Source organism: Mercenaria mercenaria, chromosome 2, assembly GCF_021730395.1.
Source record: "Mercenaria mercenaria strain notata chromosome 2, MADL_Memer_1, whole genome shotgun sequence".
NCBI lineage: Eukaryota > Metazoa > Mollusca > Bivalvia > Venerida > Veneridae > Mercenaria > Mercenaria mercenaria.
Genome location: NC_069362.1, coordinates 51,994,370 through 52,014,265, shown reverse-complemented (window position 1 = coordinate 52,014,265; position 19,896 = coordinate 51,994,370). Strand labels below are relative to the sequence as shown.

The window sequence follows — 19,896 nt, the reverse complement described above, 5'->3', positions numbered from 1 at the left end:
CTCCTCTTGATAGTGAAGCTTCATATGAAGTGTTGCTAAATTTCATCCAGGGGCTGCTGAGAAAATTGCTGGACAGACTGATGAAGAGGCAATTACAGTGTAACTTCCGAAAACCGAACGACCTCCGGACGAGCCTAAAAGTTCGGTTTTTGGAAGTTTCCGGAATTCAGAAGTTTGAAAGTTTTTAGGCAAAGTGGACGTGGTGCACGAGAGTTATGTTTTCTCACACGTAGGATGAAGGAGATTTTTATCTTTTTTAATTTGACAATTTCATATTGATTAATTGATTAATTAATTAATTAATTAATTAGATAATTAATTAAATTTACAAACATTAAGGATAATAAATACATAAATAACAAATATAAAAAGAAACAACAGAACTTTAATAATAGCATTTACGCAAACAATTTCCACTTTGGAGTCCTGAGTTCGTCAACATTAATTAATGTTGATAATGCATAGATAAATCAATGTAACTAATCATTTAAAACATCTATCTTTCTTTCATTCAAACATTAAGAGAGTTTTTAACACAAGATATTTAATTCATCACGCTTTCATAAATTGAATACAAATGAAAATAATCGCTAATTATTTCCTTACTTTTGCATCAAATGATCATTGTGATTATATAGCGTGTCAGAATAAACGCGCACCGCTAATAAATAAACAAAAGAACATGTTGACAGCGTTTCTGGATTATCAGGTGGCACTTTTAATCCAGCAAATATTTTGCTGTTCGGTTTTCAGAAGTCAATTTTAGTGTTAAAATATAAACGGTGCTTCAAAAATCGTCCGGTTTTCAGAATTCGGAAGTTCCGGTTTTCAGAGGTTAAAAATATATAGAAATAAGAACAGAAAAAACGGGACCTTGAGTTTCGTGCGGTTTTCAAAGGTTTCCGGTTTTCAGAAGGTCCGGTTTTCGGAAGTTACACTGTATATACTTTCCCTTCGGAAGACATAAAAATTAGTCAACTAAAACTAGAATTGTAATTCAACACCTAGATTTCCATCACAAATTTAGCTCCATACCTGCAACAACAGTGATGTAAGTACAGCAATATACAAGATTGTAACCGATCAGTGGATCATTATTGCACACCCTAATTATTGGCTTTATATGTGCATGCATGGTGGATAAGGATGCAGAAAACATGAATAAAATGAAGTACATGTACATGGGCCATTACTTTGCTAAAAACTAATCTTGACAGAAACCAATGTAGACCATCATCTGAAGATCCTCAGTACACCCATATACAACAACAAGAGCTGTCAGTGGACAGCGCGCTCGACTATTCTCAGTGCTTGATAGTTTAATATAAGCAATGAGTAAAACTTTAACATTACAATAAGCATATTCTAAGTCAAAAAGGGGCCATAATTCAGTCAAAATGCTTGATAGAGTTGCCTCCTCCTTTTTACAGACTGGGGTCATGATGGTAAACAAGTATGCAAAATATCAAAGCAAGATCTCAATGGACTTTGAAAATATTTGGGGTGGTACGCAAACTTTAACATTTATTCTAAGTCGAAAAGGGGCCATAATTCAGTCAAAATGCTTAAAAGAGTTGCCTCCTTCTTTTTTCAGACTGGGGTCATGTTGGTAAACAAGTGTGCAAAATATGAAAGCAATATCTCAATGGACTTTGAAAATATTTGGGGTGGTACGCAAACTTTAACATTTATTCTAAGTCGAAAAGGGGCCATAATTCAGTCAAAATGCTTGATAGAGTTGCATCCTCCTTTTTACAGACTGGGGTCATGATGGTAAACAAGTGTGCAAAATATCAAAGCAATATCTCAATTGACTTTGAAAATATTTTGGGTAGTACGCAAACTTTAATATTTATTCTAAGTCGAAAAGGGGCCATAATTCAGTCAAAATGCTTGATAGAGTTGCCTCCTCCTTTTTACAGACTGGGGTCATTATAGTAAACAAGTATGCAAAATATCAAAGCAATATCTCAATGGACTTTTAAAATATTTGGGGTGGTACGCAAACTTTAACATTTGTGTGACGCTCACGCCCACGCTAACGCTCACGCTCACGCAAACGCCGGGGTAAGTAGGATAGCTCCCCTATTCTTCGAATAGTCGAGCTAAAAATAAGCTCACTATTGCGCAAGTTTTGAGGTGAAAACGGTTTTGGACAGACTGACAGCAATAAATTAATTGTTCCACTTTTTCAAACATATATAATAAGCCATAAATGCGAGTCCATTTTGTCTCCATAAAACTTCCATACTTCAAGAAAAACAATTATGACACTGTCTGCACTTGCAACAACTTTATTTTTTACTTTATATTAAGCAGATAGATTTATCAGTTCAGTTCTGTAAAACATATAAAACATGAATTCTATACTGCATGAAGAATCAGAAATGTGTCCTTTAGTTTATGACATTAATGCCCATGCTAACTTCAAAAGTTAATGTCATTTACTAACTCAAATAAAAATTTCTTTATTGATATTCTAGCATTTTATACAAAAATACTGAAATTCTACATGGAGATACTCCAACATATCAAGCTCTTTATTTACAATTCCTTCAATTCCTAAAAGAGACTTTATCTCTAGGCGTGTCAGGATTCATCCTCGTATGATTTTATATAAATAGGTTTTGACTGTTCTAGTTTCCTTCTCTGGGCCTTTAATCTTTTGTCTTTTGGTGAGTGTAATACATGCTGTGGTAAATGTACCTGGAAAAACAATCATACCTTCAATAAAGTAAGATAGTGTAGTTGCTAAATTATTAAGAAGTAGCAATCTTTGTCTTGAAAGAATGTCCCCAAGTAAGACGCAACATAAACCTGTAGGGGAGGGGGGGACCTCGAAAGCCAAAAGAACTGAAGTCATGGTATAACTTTCATATTTTCCTTAACTTGTTTGTATTCGTTTTGATCTACCATATAAAATTCTTTTAAGTATAAAATCTAATAGTAATAAAACATTAAAATTTCAAATGAGTGTGTAGTATGCCAAAACACATTGAATGCATGTCAGCCTTAATATTTGATCAAATCAAGAGAACACTGCCATAGCCTCAATATTTAATAGAGGTAAAACTTAATCTTTGATCAGATTGGATAACACTGTCATAGCCTCAATATCAATAGAGGTAAAACTTATCTTTGATCAAATCGGATAACACTGTCATAGCCTCAATATTAATAGAGGTAAAACTTAATCTTTGATCAAATCGGATAACACTGTCATAGCCTCAATATTAATAGAGGTAAAACTTAATCTTTGATCAAATCGAATAACACTGTCATAGCCTCAATATTAATAGAGGTAAAACTTATCTTTGATCAAATTGGATAACACTGTCATAGCCTCAATATTAATAGAGGTAAAACTTAATCTTTGATCAAATCGAATAACACTGCCATAGCCTCAATATTAATAGAGGTAAAACTTAATCTTTGATCAAATCGGATAACAGTGTCATAGCCTCAATATTAATAGAGGTAAAACTTAATCTTTGATCAAATCGGATAACACTGTCATAGCCTCAATATTAATAGAGGTAAAACTTAATCTTTGATCAAATCGGATAACACTGTCATAGCCTCAATATTTAATAGAGGTAAAACTTATCTTTGATCAAATCGGATAACACTGTCATAGCCTCAATATTAATAGAGGTAAAACTTAATCTTTGATCAAATCGAATAACACTGTCATAGCCTCAATATTAATAGAGGTAAAACTTAATCTTTGATCAAATCGAATAACACTGTCATAGCCTCAATATTAATAGAGGTAAAACTTATCTTTGATCAAATCGAATAACACTGTCATAGCCTCAATATTAATAGAGGTAAAACTTATCTTTGATCAAATCGGATAACACTGTCATAGCCTCAATATTAATAGAGGTAAAACTTACCTTTGATCAAATTGGATAACACTGTCAAAGCCTCAATATTAATAGAGGTAAAACTTAATCTTTGATCAAATCGGATAACACTGTCATAGCCTCAATACTAATAGAGGTAAAACTTATCTTTGATCAAATTGGATAACACTGTCATAGCCTCAATATTAATAGAGGTAAAACTTATCTTTGATCAAATCGAATAACACTGTCATAGCCTCAATATTAATAGAGGTAAAACTTATCTTTGATCAAATTGGATAACACTGTCATAGCCTCAATATTAATAGAGGTAAAACTTATCTTTGATCAAATCAAATAACACTGTCATAGCCTCAATATTAATAGAGGTAAAACTTATCTTTGATCAAATCGGATAACACTGTCATAGCCTCAATATTAATAGAGGTAAAACTTAATCTTTGATCAAATCGGATAACACTGTCATAGCCTCAATATTAATAGAGGTAAAACTTAATCTTTGATCAAATCGAATAACACTGTCATAGCCTCAATATTAATAGAGGTAAAACTTATCTTTGATCAAATTGGATAACACTGTCATAGCCTCAATATTAATAGAGGTAAAACTTAATCTTTGATCAAATCGAATAACACTGCCATAGCCTCAATATTAATAGAGGTAAAACTTAATCTTTGATCAAATCGGATAACAGTGTCATAGCCTCAATATTAATAGAGGTAAAACTTAATCTTTGATCAAATCGGATAACACTGTCATAGCCTCAATATTTAATAGAGGTAAAACTTATCTTTCATCAAATCGGATAACACTGTCATAGCCTCAATATTAATAGAGGTAAAACTTAATCTTTGATCAAATCGAATAACACTGTCATAGCCTCAATATTAATAGAGGTAAAGCTTAATCTTTGATCAAATCGAATAACACTGTCATAGCCTCAATATTAATAGAGGTAAAACTTATCTTTGATCAAATCGAATAACACTGTCATAGCCTCAATATTAATAGAGGTAAAACTTATCTTTGATCAAATCGAATAACACTGTCATAGCCTCAATATTAATAGAGGTAAAACTTATCTTTGATCAAATTGGATAACACTGTCAAAGCCTCAATATTAATAGAGGTAAAACTTAATCTTTGATCAAATCGGATAACACTGTCATAGCCTCAATATTAATAGAGGTAAAACTTATCTTTGATCAAATTGGATAACACTGTCATAGCCTCAATATTAATAGAGGTAAAACTTATCTTTGATCAAATTGGATAACACTGTCATAGCCTCAATATTAATAGAGGTAAAACTTAATCTTTGATCAAATCGAATAACACTGTCATAGCCTCAATATTAATACAGGTAAAACTTATTTTTGATCAAATTGGATAACACTGTCATAGCCTCAATATTAATAGAGGTAAAACTTATCTTTGATCAAATCGAATAACACTGTCATAGCCTCAATATTAATAGAGGTAAAACTTAATCTTTGATCAAATCGGATAACACTGTCATAGCCTAATATTAATAGAGGTAAAACTTATCTTTGATCAAATTGGATAACACTGTCATAGCCTCAATATCAATAGAGGTAAAACTTATCTTTGATCAAATCGGATAACACTGTCATAGCCTCAATATTAATAGAGGTAAAACTTATCTTTGATTAAATCGGATAACACTGCCATAGCCTCAATACTTAATAGAGGTAAAACTTAATCTTTGATCAAATCGGATAACACTGTCATAGCCTCAATATCAATAGAGGTAAAACTTAATCTTTGATCAAATCGGATAACACTGTCATAGCCTCAATATTAATAGAGGTAGAACTTAATCTTTGATCAAATCGGATAACACTGCCATAGCCTCAATATTTAATAGAGGTAAAACTTAATCTTTGATCAAATCGGATAACAGTGTCATACCCTCAATATTAATAGAGGTAAAATTTAATCTCTGATCAAATCAAGAGAACACTGTCATGGCCTAAGTATTTAATAGATGTAAAACATATGGAATAAGACGAGAAAGTACTTACAGGTCTGGGATAGGGATTCTTGTAGTGGATAGCTGGAATATAATAAGAAATGAGTGAAGTAAGTATTTCTAGGCTTACGTTTACTCCAATATACTCAAGTATATTCATTAATAATCTGGCATAAAATGTGCTAAATGTTTCTTACTTGTCAACATTTATCTTAGAGTGGTGGATTATTTTCATGCTGATTAACTTTCTATGGACAAACTTACTCTACACTGAACTTTGTTGATATTTTTATCAATAACCCATCCTTTAAACATCACAGCCTTTGTAGAAAATATATAAATAAATCCTAAGATTTTCAGGAAGCAGACTCATTCAGACCATGTAAATCATTTACTCACCTGTAGAAAGTGGACCTGTGAAACAAACATGTCATCATCCCACACTTTTAAAATGTTAAAAAGTTATTTTGCGATTCCTTCATGCATATAAACAAGAAGTGTGTCCATAGGACACGAGTTCACAGTACATAGTTTCATGAATCAAGGTGAATATTTTTTAGACATATGCAACACAAACTTTTAATCACTTTGTGTATTTTTCACTAGGTCAAGGACCAAAACTCTGGTCTAGTTAAGTGAAATCCCAAACAGAACACCAGGTGCACAACTTCACATGCTATATAATAATCTCTTAATATTTTAAAACTCTTATGTCAAATACTTTTTGAGATACATGCAACACAAACTTGTATGCCATTTATGCATATTTTTTACTTAATTAATCAAGGGTCATAACTGATGGACAGAAATCCCAAACAAAACCCCAGGTGCACAAATTCACATACTGAATAATATTCCCCTTATGTTTCATAAGCCTAGGTCAAATTCATTTTGAGACACATGTGACACAAACATTTAGGCCATTTTTATGCATATTTTTGACTAAGTCAAGGGCCATAACTCTGATCTTGCTGTGTAAGATCCCGGCTAAAACACCAAATGCACAACTTCACATGCTGAATAATAATCCTTTTAGGTTTGATGACTTGGTCAAATAATGTAAAATCATATAATTTCGTGGGCATGAAATTTCATGGTTTTGGTCAGAACGGCAATTTCGTGGGGATATGAATTCGTGGATTTCAACTTTTGAACATAAAATGAATGGGATATTTACTTATTCATTGGGATTAAATTTCGTTGATTGACTAAACCACGAAATCCCTGAAAATTAGTCCCCCACTAATATAAACGATTTCACAGTACATTTTGAGATACGTACTACACAAATTTGAATAGACAGACGGATGGATGGACAGACAAGGGCAACTCTACAACTGCCCCTCCCATCCCCCGCAAAAACAAGAGCTGTCTGTTGACAGCGCGCTCGACTATACAAAGAATTGATGGAAGTACAGGGTCAAAATATTACCAGAGATTATCAGACAAAGGAAAAAAATAGATAAGACAAAAAATGTACCTATATTTGTGGATTTGGATATGTTTAGACAAAATATGGAATGGTAATCGAAACTTTACTAATTTCTATGTCAAAAGAGAGCCATAACTGAGCTAAAGTCCTTGTAATAGTTATGTAGTCTTGCCTACATAATATGTAGACTATGATGGTAAACAAGTGGTCAAAGTTTCAAAGCCATATTACAAACAGATTAGGCAAAATATGGACTGATATGAAAAATTTAACTGATTTCCAAGTCCAAAAAGGGCCATAATTCAGCCAAAACAGTTGACAGAGTTATGTACTCTTGCCTACAGATGCAGATCATGACAATAAACAAGTGTTCAAAGTTTCAAAGCCAAACATCAAAAAGTTTTGACAAAACATTGACTTGTACGAAAACTGAACCAATTTCCAAGTCCAAAAAGAGCCATAATTCAGCCAAAATAGTTGATAGAGTTATGTACTCTTGCCTACAGATAGAAATCATGATGATAAATAAGTGTTTCAAGTGTCAAAGCCACATGTCAAATAGTTCCGACAAAACATGGACTTGTACAAAAATTGTACCAAGAGTGCCAGACTGTCAAAAAATACGCTCGTCTAAATAATTCAAGGGCCACAATCCAATAGTGCCTGGGGCGATTTGGCTGGTTATCAAACTTGGCCAAGATATTATGCCCATAAACATTATCAGCAAGTTTGGTGAAGATCGGATGAAAACTGTTTCAACTTAGAGAGCGGACAAGGCTAAATTTGCAGTTTTTCGATTAATTCAAGGGCCATAATCCAAGAGTGTCTGGGGAGATTTGGCTGGTTATCGATGTTGGCCGAGATATTATGCCCACAAACATTGTCAGCAAGTTTGGTGAAGATCAAATGAAAACTGTTCGACTTAAAGAGCGGACATGCTTTTGGACACCGCCCGCCCGCCACAGGTGATCACATAATACACCCCGCTCTTTCAGAGACGGGCGTATAAAAAGGGCCATAATTCAGCCAAAATAATTGACAGAGTTATGTACTCTTGCATACAGATAGAGACTGTTATAACAAACAAGTGATAAAAGTTTCAAAGCCATATGTCAAACAGTGTACACAAAATATGAACTAGTACAAAAAACTTAACCAAGATTTGTAAGTTAAAAGGGGCCATAATTCAGCAAAAATCCTTGATGGAGTTATGTACTCTTGCCTAAAACTGGACATGGTGATGGTACACAAGTGTTGCAAAGCGTTATCTCAAAAGGTTTTGTCAAAATATGAACTGGTACGAAAGACTTAACCAAGATTTGAAAGTTAAAAGCGGCCATAATTCAGCCAAAATCCTTGATGGAGTTATGTACTCTTGCCTAAAACTGGACATGGTTATAGTACACAAGTGTTGAAAGTTTCAAAGCGTTATCTCAAAAGATTTTGTCAAAATCAAATCTGTTACGAAAAACTTAACCAAGGTGTGGTGAGTACGATAGCTCTACTTATTCTTCGAATAGTCAAACTAAAAATGAAGATAAGAGCTAAAAATTAAGATAATGTCGTTTATCCCTAAGTACAACCTTCACATTGGACAAGTTTAGTGAAAATAGTGTTGCCATTTCATAGATCTTGTTAACAAAGTGGAGTAAAAGCAGAACAATATAAACACAACTATAGATGTCGAGATACTGAGATATTTCTTACAATTTTTCACGAAAATCTACTGGTCTATCTATTTTCTTACTGCTCTGGCAGCCTCTATGTGCTATAAGTGTAACCATTGGAACTGAACTAAAAAGGACTTGTGTAATGATGATGATGCTACAGACAAAATCCATCCATTCCACAGACAGCTGTCTCTATCTTTAGCTTAAGTGGTTAATACAAGGAGTCATAAACTTAATCAAAGTCATAAAAATCCAAATAAGGGAGGATAAAACAGAGTAAGACAAATCAGCAGCCAGATCATTACAATACCAGTACAATATGCTCAATGGACAACTAGCCACTTACAGCTAGATCATTACAATACCAGTACAATATGCTCAATGGACAACTAGCCACTTACAGGCAGATCATTACAATACCAGTACAATATGCTCAATGGACAACTAGCCACTTACAGGCAGATCATTACAATACCAGTACAATATGCTCAATGGACAGCTAGCCACTTACAGCCAGATCATTACAATACCAGTACAATATGCTCATCGGACAGCTAGCCACTTACAGCCAGATCATTACAATACCAGTACAATATGCTCATCGGACAGCTAGCCACTTAAAGCCAGATCATTACAATACCAGTACAATATGCTCATCGGACAGCTAGCCACTTACAGCCAGATCATTACAGTACCAGTACAATATGCTCATCGGACAGCTAGCCACTTACAGCCAGATCATTACAGTACCAGTACAATATGCTCAATGGACAGCTAGCCTCTTACAGCCAGATCATTACAGTACCAGTACAATATGCTCAATGGACAGCTAGCCACTTAAAGCCAGATCATTACAATACCAGTACAATATGCTCAATGGACAGCTAGCCACTTACAGCCAGATCATTACAATACCAGTACAATATGCTCATCGGACAGCTAGCCACTTACAGCCAGATCATTACAATACCAGTACAATATGCTCATGGGACAGCTAGCCACTTACAGCCAGATCATTACAGTACCAGTACAATATGCTCATGGGACAGCTAGCCACTTACAGCCAGATCATTACAGTACCAGTACAATATGCTCAATGGACAGCTAGCCTCTTACAGCCAGATCATTACAGTACCAGTACAATATGCTCAATGGACAGCTAGCCACTTACAGGCAGATCATTACAGTACCAGTACAATATGCTCATTGGACAGCTAGCCACTTACAGCCAGATCATTACAATACCAGTACAATATGCTCATTGGACAGCTAGCCACTTACAGCCAGATCATTACAATACCAGTACAATGCTCAATGGACAGCTAGCCACTTACAGCCAGATCATTACAATACCAGTACAATGCTCAATGGACAGCTAGCCACTTACAGCCAGATCATTACAATACCAGTACAATGCTCAATGGACAGCTAGCCACTTACAGCCAGATCATTACAATACCAGTACAATATGCTCAATGGACAGCTAGCCACTTACAGCCAGATCATTACAATACCAGTACAATATGCTCAATGGACAGCTAGCCACTTACAGCCAGATCATTACAATACCAGTACAATATGCTCAATGGACAGCTAGCCACTTACAGCCAGATCATTACAATACCAGTACAATATGCTCAATGGACAACTAGCCACTTACAGCCAGATCATTACAATACCAGTACAATATGCTCAATGGACAACTAGCCACTTACAGCCAGATCATTACAATACCAGTACAATATGCTCAATGGGCAAAAAGCCACTTACAGCCAGATCATTACAATACCAGTACAATGCTCAATGGACAACTAGCCACTTACAGCCAGATCATTACAATACCAGTGCAATATGCTCAATGGATCATTACAATACCAGTACAATATGCTCAATGGACAACTAGCCACTTACAGCCAGATCATTACAATACCAGTACAATATGCTCAATGGACAACTAGCCACTTACAGCCAGATCATTACAATACCAGTACAATGCTTAACTGACAACTAGCCACTTACAGCCAGATCATTACAATACCAGTACAATATGCTCAATGGACAACTAGCCACTTACAGCCAGATCATTACAATACCAGTGCAATATGCTCAATGGATCATTACAATACCAGTACAATATGCTCAATGGACAACTAGCCACTTACAGGCAGATCATTACAATACCAGTACAATATGCTCAATGGACAACTAGCCACTTACAGCCAGATCATTACAATACCAGTACAATGCTCAATGGACAACTAGCCACTTACAGCCAGATCATTACAATACCAGTACAATGCTCAATGGACAACTAGCCACTTACAGCCAGATCATTACAATACCAGTACAATATGCTCAATGGACAACTAGCCACTTACAGCCAGATCATTACAGTACACGTACAATATGCTCAATGGACAACTAGCCACTTACAGCCAGATCATTACAATACCAGTACAATGCTCAATGGACAACTAGCCACTTACAGCCAGATCATTACAATACCAGTACAATGCTCAGTGGACAACTAGCCACTTACAGCCAGATCATTACAATACCAGTACAATGCTCAGTGGACAGCTAGCCACTTACAGCTAGATCATTACAATACCAGTACAATGCTCAATGGACAACTAGCCACTTACAGCCAGATCATTACAATACCAGTACAATATGCTCAATGGACAACTAGCCACTTACAGGCACTCAACTGAGAAACAAGTTCTACCTCATTACCTAATTCTAATCTTGTTTGGCCTTCTTTCAGGTGTTGTCTTATTTCTTCTTCATCTGTAATCTGAAAACATTTAAATATTTTCATATATTACATTTGAAACAAGAGCTGTCAGTGGACAGTGCGCTCGACTATTTTCAGTGCTTGATAGTATAATATAAGCTATGAGTAAAACTATAACATTACAATAAGCATATTCTAAGTCGAAAAGGGGCCATAATTCAGTCAAAATGCTTGATAGAGTTGCCTCCTCCTTTTTACAGACTGGGGTCATGCTGGTAAACAAGTATTCAAAATATCAAAGCAATATCTCAATGGACTTTGAAAATATTTGGGGTGGTATGCAAACTTTAACATTTATTCTAAGTCGAAACGGGGCCATAATTCAGTCAAAATGCTTGATAGAGTTGCCTCCTCCTTTTTACAGACTGGGGTCATGATGGTAAACAAGTATACAAAATATCAAAGCAATATCTAAATGGACTTTGAAAATATTTGGGGTGGTACGCAAACTTTAACATTTATTCTAAGTCGAAAAGGGGCCATAATTCAGTCAAAATGCTTGATAGAGTTGCCTCCTTCTTTTTTCAGACTGGGGTTTTGATGGTAAACAAGTATACAAAATATCAAAGCAATATCTCAATGGACTTTGCAAATATTTGGGGTGGTACGCAAACTTTAACATTTGTGTGACGCTCACGCTCACGCCGGGGCGAGTAGAATAGCTCCCCTATTCTTCAAATAGTCGAGCTAAAAACCACTTTCAGTTTGTATTTAAAACAGTACTTTTGAATTATCCATACAAGTGTCATTACAAATTTTCTGCATCTCTATTCCAATGCTCTTCTGTGTTCTCTACTACAAGTTTTTGAATATATATATTTAATACCAATCCCTTAAAAAAGCACCTTTGCAAAATTTTCTATTTTTTCTGGGGGGTGGGGGGAGGGTACTCTTACTTTTTCTGATAGGTAAATACAACTGTTTGTTTGTAAATCATTTATAGTTAACCACCACGTAGGATCTTCTACAGCAGAAATTCTCTGTCCAAATAATAGTTTATTAGTTCTTTCATTGCAGAAATTCAGTAGCGAAACAATAATTTTAAAATAAAACAAGAGCAGCAGGAAGCCTGTCTATGGTAAATAATTTTTAGTATGAAAGTATGCAGTGGTCTTGACCTAATGATCCCCTAAAATAATGAGGTTCACTTACTTATCCTAAGAAGTTAAACTGCTAAAGGTCCAAGTATTCTCTCATTTATTTATTGATACAAACAATTTTCAGCCCAAACACAACAGAGGACTTTGACCTCATGACCCTGAACAAATAGGGTTCTACTAATATAACACGCAATCTTCCTGTAAAGACTGTCAGCCATATGCTAAAATAGTCTCCAGTCTAAAAGTCACTGTAACCTTGACCTTTGGACAACTGTCCCCGAAAAAGATAGCAATCATTAGTGACTACAGGCAATCAGCCTATTAAGTTTAATGGCCATAGGTCCAAACATTCTCCTGTTACTGTTGAGAACAGTCTTCAGTCTTGAAGTCACCTTGACCTTGACCTTTGGCCTTATGGTCTACAGATGTACTAACAAACAGACCAATCAAATGAATGACATAAACAACACAATATACCTTCTCTTCTTTTTTGGATGACATGTTAATATGAATCCTTGTAGCAGAGATTTACCTCTTTATTTTTCTTGAACAGTCTTCTGGCCTCTTCTCTTACATATTTTTGTTCCTCTCCATCACTACCTGGGTTACCAAGTGCAGATTCCCATTTGTATGAAAGCCTAATAATATGACGATACAAACTTAGCACTTCCTTTCTTAAAGCCATTTCTTAAACTTGACAAGTTCACATTTACATCTTCTAATTCAGGTTTCCAATCTTTATACAGACCTGAAACATTAAAGTATATTAATATTAGTTGCTTACCTGAATACCTGTGCAGTACTTTACAGGATGCCAAAAAAAATGTTTTAGAAAAGAAAGTAAATAACCCAAGCCCAGCTCCAGTGGGGAAGGCCTGTGTGGCTGAAAAGGGACCTATAGTGAAATTAAGACTTCAAAATGCACCACCAAAGACCACCTAGATTTCTATCATTTCCAGAGGGAGACCCCTTGACCCCCTTAAGGAGGGAATTACTCACTCCTGCACCTACCCTAGAGCTTGAACAACATTGGGGGTTTACCAAAATGATGTGAGGTTGTTACATGCCTTGGTCTCTTTCTGCATCTAGATTAATCATATTTAAGTACTCAAAACTTAGACCCAAAAATGCGCCACAGGCAACCATTTCATCACTTTATTTCTAAAAATTTCTAGGACAGACCCCCTGATCCCTCTCAAGGAGGGAGTTACCACACCTTGAACTGCATATGGGATTCTACCAAGTGTTGTCTGCAATGCAGTTATCATATATCTTCGTGTCTTCCTATGCCAATGGTAAATTAATAATATCAGGGATACTCGCCCCATCCTGTACCTACCCCCAGTTCTTCATCCTAAACTTGTGCCACCACAGTAAATAATTTATGGATCTAGAGCTGTAATCTAATATGAATACAAATTTTCTTGTAGCTTGTTCTCTTAACAAAATTACAATGCAAACTTTGTGTCAATGACTCCCAAAAGTATGGTATTCATCAGGGCAGATGCTTTCTTGTTGAGAACTAATATTACTGGTACCTTCATTCACCAGACTGGGGAGTTTGTACAAAGTATACTTTCAAATTTGTGAACAGATGGCTCTTTGTTTACAGGCATACAGACAAAAGTTCAACGTAATCATTTTTATGACAAAGTGACAAATTAACTGATACCAATTTTTACAACTAACTGTCAAAATTTAAAAGCTATCTTTAAATGCCATGTGGCAGCTGTAAAAAGTCTCCCCATACTTGGATTCAGTGTTTTTATATTTTCTGGTCCTTTGGGATCATGGAGTCCATTCAGTATCACTGTAATAGAGTTCCGCTTAAGCCGGTGCTCAGGGGCATAAGAGTTGTTGCACATTTCATTACCTGTCATAAACAGATTCATTCAAACCGAGTTTGCTAATATTCTTCTTGGTTGCATTCTGTGATCCTAAAGGATTTTCATATAAATTGTTATGGTGGCAGACCACCACTGACTAGCATTTCACTAGGAACTATTCAACCCTCTATTTTCTTTCGATTTTTTCATCAATTTATAGTCACTGTAGTACTTTCACAAGAAGTAGGAAATAGTTATGTTCTGTAAAGTTGCGTAAATCTGATCTAAATTGGTCATTTTTTATATGAAATAAGGAATGCTTTGAATTAGTGACCTTTAAACTATACCAAGAGTTAGTTCAAATGGAGGGAAACTCTTTTAATTGCTGTCCCAAACAAGAGTGTCTCCAGGTCATAATCATTATTATGGTTGATCTACATCTGTACAACCAAATACAGGCTGTTCGCTTTAGCCAATAAAAGCTATATTTTCCCTTAAATTGTTATATTTTCCCCTTGGAATCTGTAACATGCACAGTGAATATGTTTATGAAAGTCTGCGTCTATGTATTGGATATTCCTCTTTTTGGTGTTTATAGCAATATTTTCCCCCTACAAATAGCCAAAGATACTTATGAAAATTTAAAAAAAAATATCTTGCACATAATTTCATATGAGATGATCTGCTATTAATTTTGATCTGAAAATACCATTTTTTTTTATTATATTTTTTTTTTATTTATAGAATGATTCAATCTTCTTGAGTTCTGGTACTCGTCTTCTACATTAATTTACAAATGCCGTTTACCTTTTTCTGGCCACAGGCTGGTATTGATTTCACCTTTACTTCCTGTAAATATCTTGGGTGAAGGTCATTTAACAGCTGACTAAAACTGTACATTTTGATTGGTGGATGAAAAATTCCACAGGTTTTTTCAATGGAATAGGTAAAATTTTCTTAAGGGCTGTGCAGGTGCTCTGAGCTGTATTGTTAGATAGATAATCTGTTGCAAGACTCATGTGGAAATAGCTTACGTCATAAACCTGAATCCCCTCGTTAGTGAAACTGCGGTAGAGTTCGACTACAAACCTGCCAACTCTGCCATGAAGTGATCTCCCATAAACAATTTACAGTCAACTTGTCCCTTAGTAAACTTGTGCCCCAGTCAACTCATCCCCATTTTGGTCATTTCATATCCCTTGACGATTTCAAAAATGGTCATTTCGTCCCCCACTTTTTCAGTCTTATTTTTTTTGTCAAAGTTTCCTAGATTATGATTAATATAATTATGATGTAAAATATGTGTTCTGTAAAATGTGTTCAAAATAAAAAACATGAAAATTTTACTTTAAAAACTTCATTTTGTATTGCTTAATAAATACCCGATCGTATGTAAAAGTGCAGAGTGCATGCACGTTTCATAGCTTAAACAGGTCCCAGAAAAGTAACAAATTAGCTAAATCTGGCTATATATAACAAAGAACTGAGATCTATGCACGTTTGATAAACTGGAAGTGATGGCGTAACATCATTTATCTGGAAAACGTACTAAGAATAAAGCATGGAATCAGCCGACAGAAATGAAAATTATTTAATGAATAAAAGGCAACCTTCCACTAAATTTATCACAATGGCACTGTTACTATCTTCCTAAATGCAAAATATGATATTAAAAGATCTGACACATGAAATAATTCAAAATAATGTCTGAAAATTAGCTTGAAATGTGCGGTTCACTTTAATCATGATCAGATATCTCAAAAATAAGCACATGGACCTATACATTTTATTTTACCAAATTATAGACCATATATTTTTTATGACTGAGAAGTTTCATTGAAGTCTAGGTCTAGACATTGTATGAAAATTTCACGAAAATGTTATTAAAGTTGCAATTTTCCCATATAGATCTACTCCTATTACGAAAATTGCGTGAGGTCCAAATTTTTCAGTGTAGCCAAAGAGCTATAAAAACTTCTTTGTCCTAGCAAAAAATCAAGCACACGGCCCTCTTTTTTATTTTTGCTGAATTTTCTAAGAAGTGTTTCATCAAATTCTACACTTTCTACATCAGTACACTTCTGGTGTTTAATGTACGGCGAACTTGCCCTTTCCGAACCAGTTTTTATTTTTTTATCGTTTTACTTCGTCAAGTTTATATTTTAAATATAAATTTCATCTTAAATGCTGGACAAACATGTCATGATCAAAATAACGTGAAAAGAAGTTCGAAACAAAACATTGTTTGTAACAGATTTCTGTAATTGATCAGACTGGTACTGTGCGTAATCTGGGTCACACTCGCCTATTCCGAATCACCACAAATGAACTGAAATGGTTTTCTTATTACTATCCACAACAACATAAAACTAACATCTTGAATCGAAAACTGAAATTATATATGTTAGGAATAGAAATAATCGTATTTAAGGCCAATTAAATGACTTAAACGATAGGCATGACATCCTTCTCTGGCATTATTGAAATATGTTGTTTTAAAACAGTCATGTGGGCGGTCTTGTCCTTCCTGTGAATAAAATAGTCACATGGTATAAAAATACCTCTGCTTTTTTCTTTAACATCTGGCCATGGGTAAAAATAATAGCATAAATTAATATTTTGGACACAATGAATCGGCATTTTTTCTGCAATCCTTAAACAACATGCAGCAGAACAGAACTGAAAATGTGTGATTCTGAATAGGCACAATGTATGCGATCTATATTTCCTCTTTGGGCATCTCAATGGTCAAGTTGTTTTTAATGTGGGATGTATGACTGGAAAGAGCGTAAAATGTCCTTCTTTTTAATCTCCCTTTCGTTTCATTTCGTTAAAAAACTAGAATGCAAGCGCTTCTTGAATCTGACATTTTTGTTTACATTCGTCAGATTTCCACATAAGATAAAATAAAGCATTTGGACAATGTTTCAAATATGGATTATGTAAGAATAACTTGAACATTTACCAGCAATGAATTATTAGTGTAATGCATTAGATATAAAACCAAAACATAGCTTACGGTTTTTCTTGATGTATTTGCGACAGCTGCTTAAACAGTTAAACGTTTAGAACATATTATATGTGGTCACTTACTAAGGCACTTTGAAAACCATTTAATACTCACAGATAGAAATCACGGTTTCAGGTCAGGATACTCGACAGAAACTCAGTTATTAGTAACTATGATTGACTTATTAGTATCTTATGATAAAAAATGCCAAGTGGATATAGCAATATTAGACTTTTCTAACGCTTTCGATACTGTTCCACACGATAAGTTATTGCAAAAACTAGAAAATTACGGTGTCTGTGGAAATTTACTACACTGGCTACAATCCTTTCTGAAAGATAGAGTTATGAACGTTGTCGTAGAAGGTGAACACTCGGTTAGTGTAGATGTTGAATCCGGAGTTCCCCAAGGTACAGTCCTCGGTCCCCTTATGTTTTTATGTCACATAAACGATCTTCCAGATTCCGTTAAATCTACAGTACGCCTGTTTGCTGATGATTGTTTATTATACAGACCCATCCGTTCACATAATGACTATCTTCTTCTACAGAATGATCTACACACACTAGAAAAATGGGAGAACTTATGGGGCATGAAATTTAATGCCAAGAAGTGTTATATTTTGTGTCCGCCAGAAGTCAAATTTCTTCTACTAGCTAGACAGAACCCTAGGAATTATGCCCAAGACTGTAGGAAACTTGCATATATTTCACTTGTCCGGTCTACACTTGAGTATGGGTCAATTATCTGGGATCCATACTATGTTAAGGATATCAACTCCCTGGAGAAAATTCAACGCCACGCAGAAAGGTTCATTTTAAAAGACTATCACTCCAGAGAAGATGGATGTGTTACTGACATGTTACAAAGACTCAACCTGGACAGCCTGCAAGAAAAAAGACAGCAGGCAAGACTAATTTTTATCTATAAAATCATCTGGGGTATGGTGTCGGCAATCAACAAGACCAGTTATTTAACACCAGTACTTAATAAAAGACGTATACATCCTAAAATTATAAGTGACAGCATCAGCTCAAACATCGTTGAAAAATTTTGCTTTAACCACTCAAACTGTTTCAAAGTAAATAACACCAACTCAGATCAATACAGACATCCTTTTTCTATTAAGGCAGTGGACTGGAATAAACTGAAAGACAATATTGCGTGCGCAGAAACAGTAGAGAGCTTTAAAACAGCTCTCACACATCGTTACTGAACGACCGCACTCACCCCGACGCCTTATACCAGAAGTGGTCCTGCGTCGTATACCCTACAGAGACGTTTGGAAATGAGTCAATTTACACACTGGTTCGGAATAGGCGAGTTCACTGTATAGATTTCATATTAACCACAACTTTTGATTAACAAGACATATCAGATCAAATGAATATCCACATAAAGTTATGTTTTAACCTTGTAAAAGCAACTGTCAAGCGCTTATTTATGTCAAATGCACGTGTTTACTGATGTCCTTCCCAAAGCGGAAGTTTACAAACTGTCAAAGTTGGACATGCGCAAATAATTCAACATACGGGTTATCGTAATGGCTGCGCCCATGGGGAAACAAAAGTACAAGAAGTGAACCTAAATAAATTGGAAAACCCTACAGATACACTCCGAGAGACAACAAAGTTTAGATTATGTCTAAAAGTAGGGTAGCAAACGGATCGGTAAATTCACCCAATCGGCTAGATTTGCAGGTAAACTCGGTAGTCTACGATATATTTTTTTTTTGTCTGTTGGTAAAAATGTTTCGAATGTTATACAGGTCTAGGATATTGATGCGTTTATTGACATTGTGTAAATAAACGGTCAAGCCATAATTAAAAAAAAGGAAGTGTCTAGCTGTCCAGCAATATTTGTGTTAAGAACGCTAGTAAAGGTAAACTTTACCATCGCTTTGAGAAACAGGGTTCGGTCCTCGGGCCTCTCTTATTTCTTATCTACATCAACGATCTACCTGACTTTCTTAAACACTCTTAAGTTCGACTCTTTGCTGATGACACGGGTATCTACCTTTCTCTGACTGTCTCTTTCCATTCAAGCCTACTTACAACAAGACTTACAGCAACTGAAACTCTGGGAAACAAAATGGGACATGAAATTCAATCCGTCTAAATGCCAAGTATTACATATCACTAAGCATAAAACACCCGTACCAACACAGTACTTTTTACACAAAACTGTCTTACAAACAG

At 35.2% G+C, this 19,896-nt stretch overlaps 2 protein-coding genes across 4 annotated transcripts in view; one reads left to right on the top strand and one right to left on the bottom strand.

Moving 5' to 3' along the window:
- Nucleotides 1-2,278: 2,278 nt before the first annotated feature.
- LOC123563960 (LYR motif containing protein 1-like) lies at nt 2,279-19,231 on the bottom strand. 3 transcript variants are annotated; one of them, XM_045357155.2, is made up of 5 exons: nt 19,112-19,231; nt 13,395-13,610; nt 11,702-11,762; nt 5,916-5,947; nt 2,279-2,706 (listed from the first exon to the last, which is right to left on the bottom strand). In XM_045357155.2, exons 2-5 carry the CDS (start codon nt 13,545-13,547, stop codon nt 2,590-2,592), a joined length of 363 nt encoding a protein of 120 aa, XP_045213090.1. In that variant the 5' UTR covers nt 13,548-13,610; nt 19,112-19,231; the 3' UTR covers nt 2,279-2,589. The 3 variants fall into 3 exon arrangements, with proteins under 3 accessions (XP_045213090.1, XP_045213092.1, XP_045213091.1); XM_045357157.2 differs by lacking the exon at nt 19,112-19,231 and adding an exon at nt 18,929-19,041; XM_045357156.2 differs by lacking the exon at nt 19,112-19,231 and adding an exon at nt 15,496-15,616.
- The window catches only part of LOC123563959 (TGF-beta-activated kinase 1 and MAP3K7-binding protein 1-like), a 51,506-nt gene continuing 50,835 nt past the window's right edge, over nt 19,226-19,896 (top strand). Inside the window, exon 1 of the mRNA XM_045357154.2 lies at nt 19,226-19,398. Within this exon, the coding sequence (XP_045213089.2) occupies nt 19,339-19,398 (60 nt within the window). The 5' untranslated portion in view covers nt 19,226-19,338. The remainder of the gene's footprint in view (nt 19,399-19,896) is intronic.

Bases quoted from the DNA above. Each gene is read 5' to 3' on its own strand.
- LOC123563960 (XM_045357155.2), bottom strand. From the start codon at position 13,547: ATGGCTTTAAGAAAGGAAGTGCTAAGTTTGTATCGTCATATTATTAGG. The intron at 11,763-13,394 runs GTAAATCTCTGC...AAATGTTTTCAG, and splicing joins TGTTCAAGAAAAATAAAGAG to ATTACAGATGAAGAAGAAAT. The intron at 5,948-11,701 runs GTAATGAGGTAG...ATTATATTCCAG, and splicing joins CCAAACAAGATTAGAATTAG to CTATCCACTACAAGAATCCC.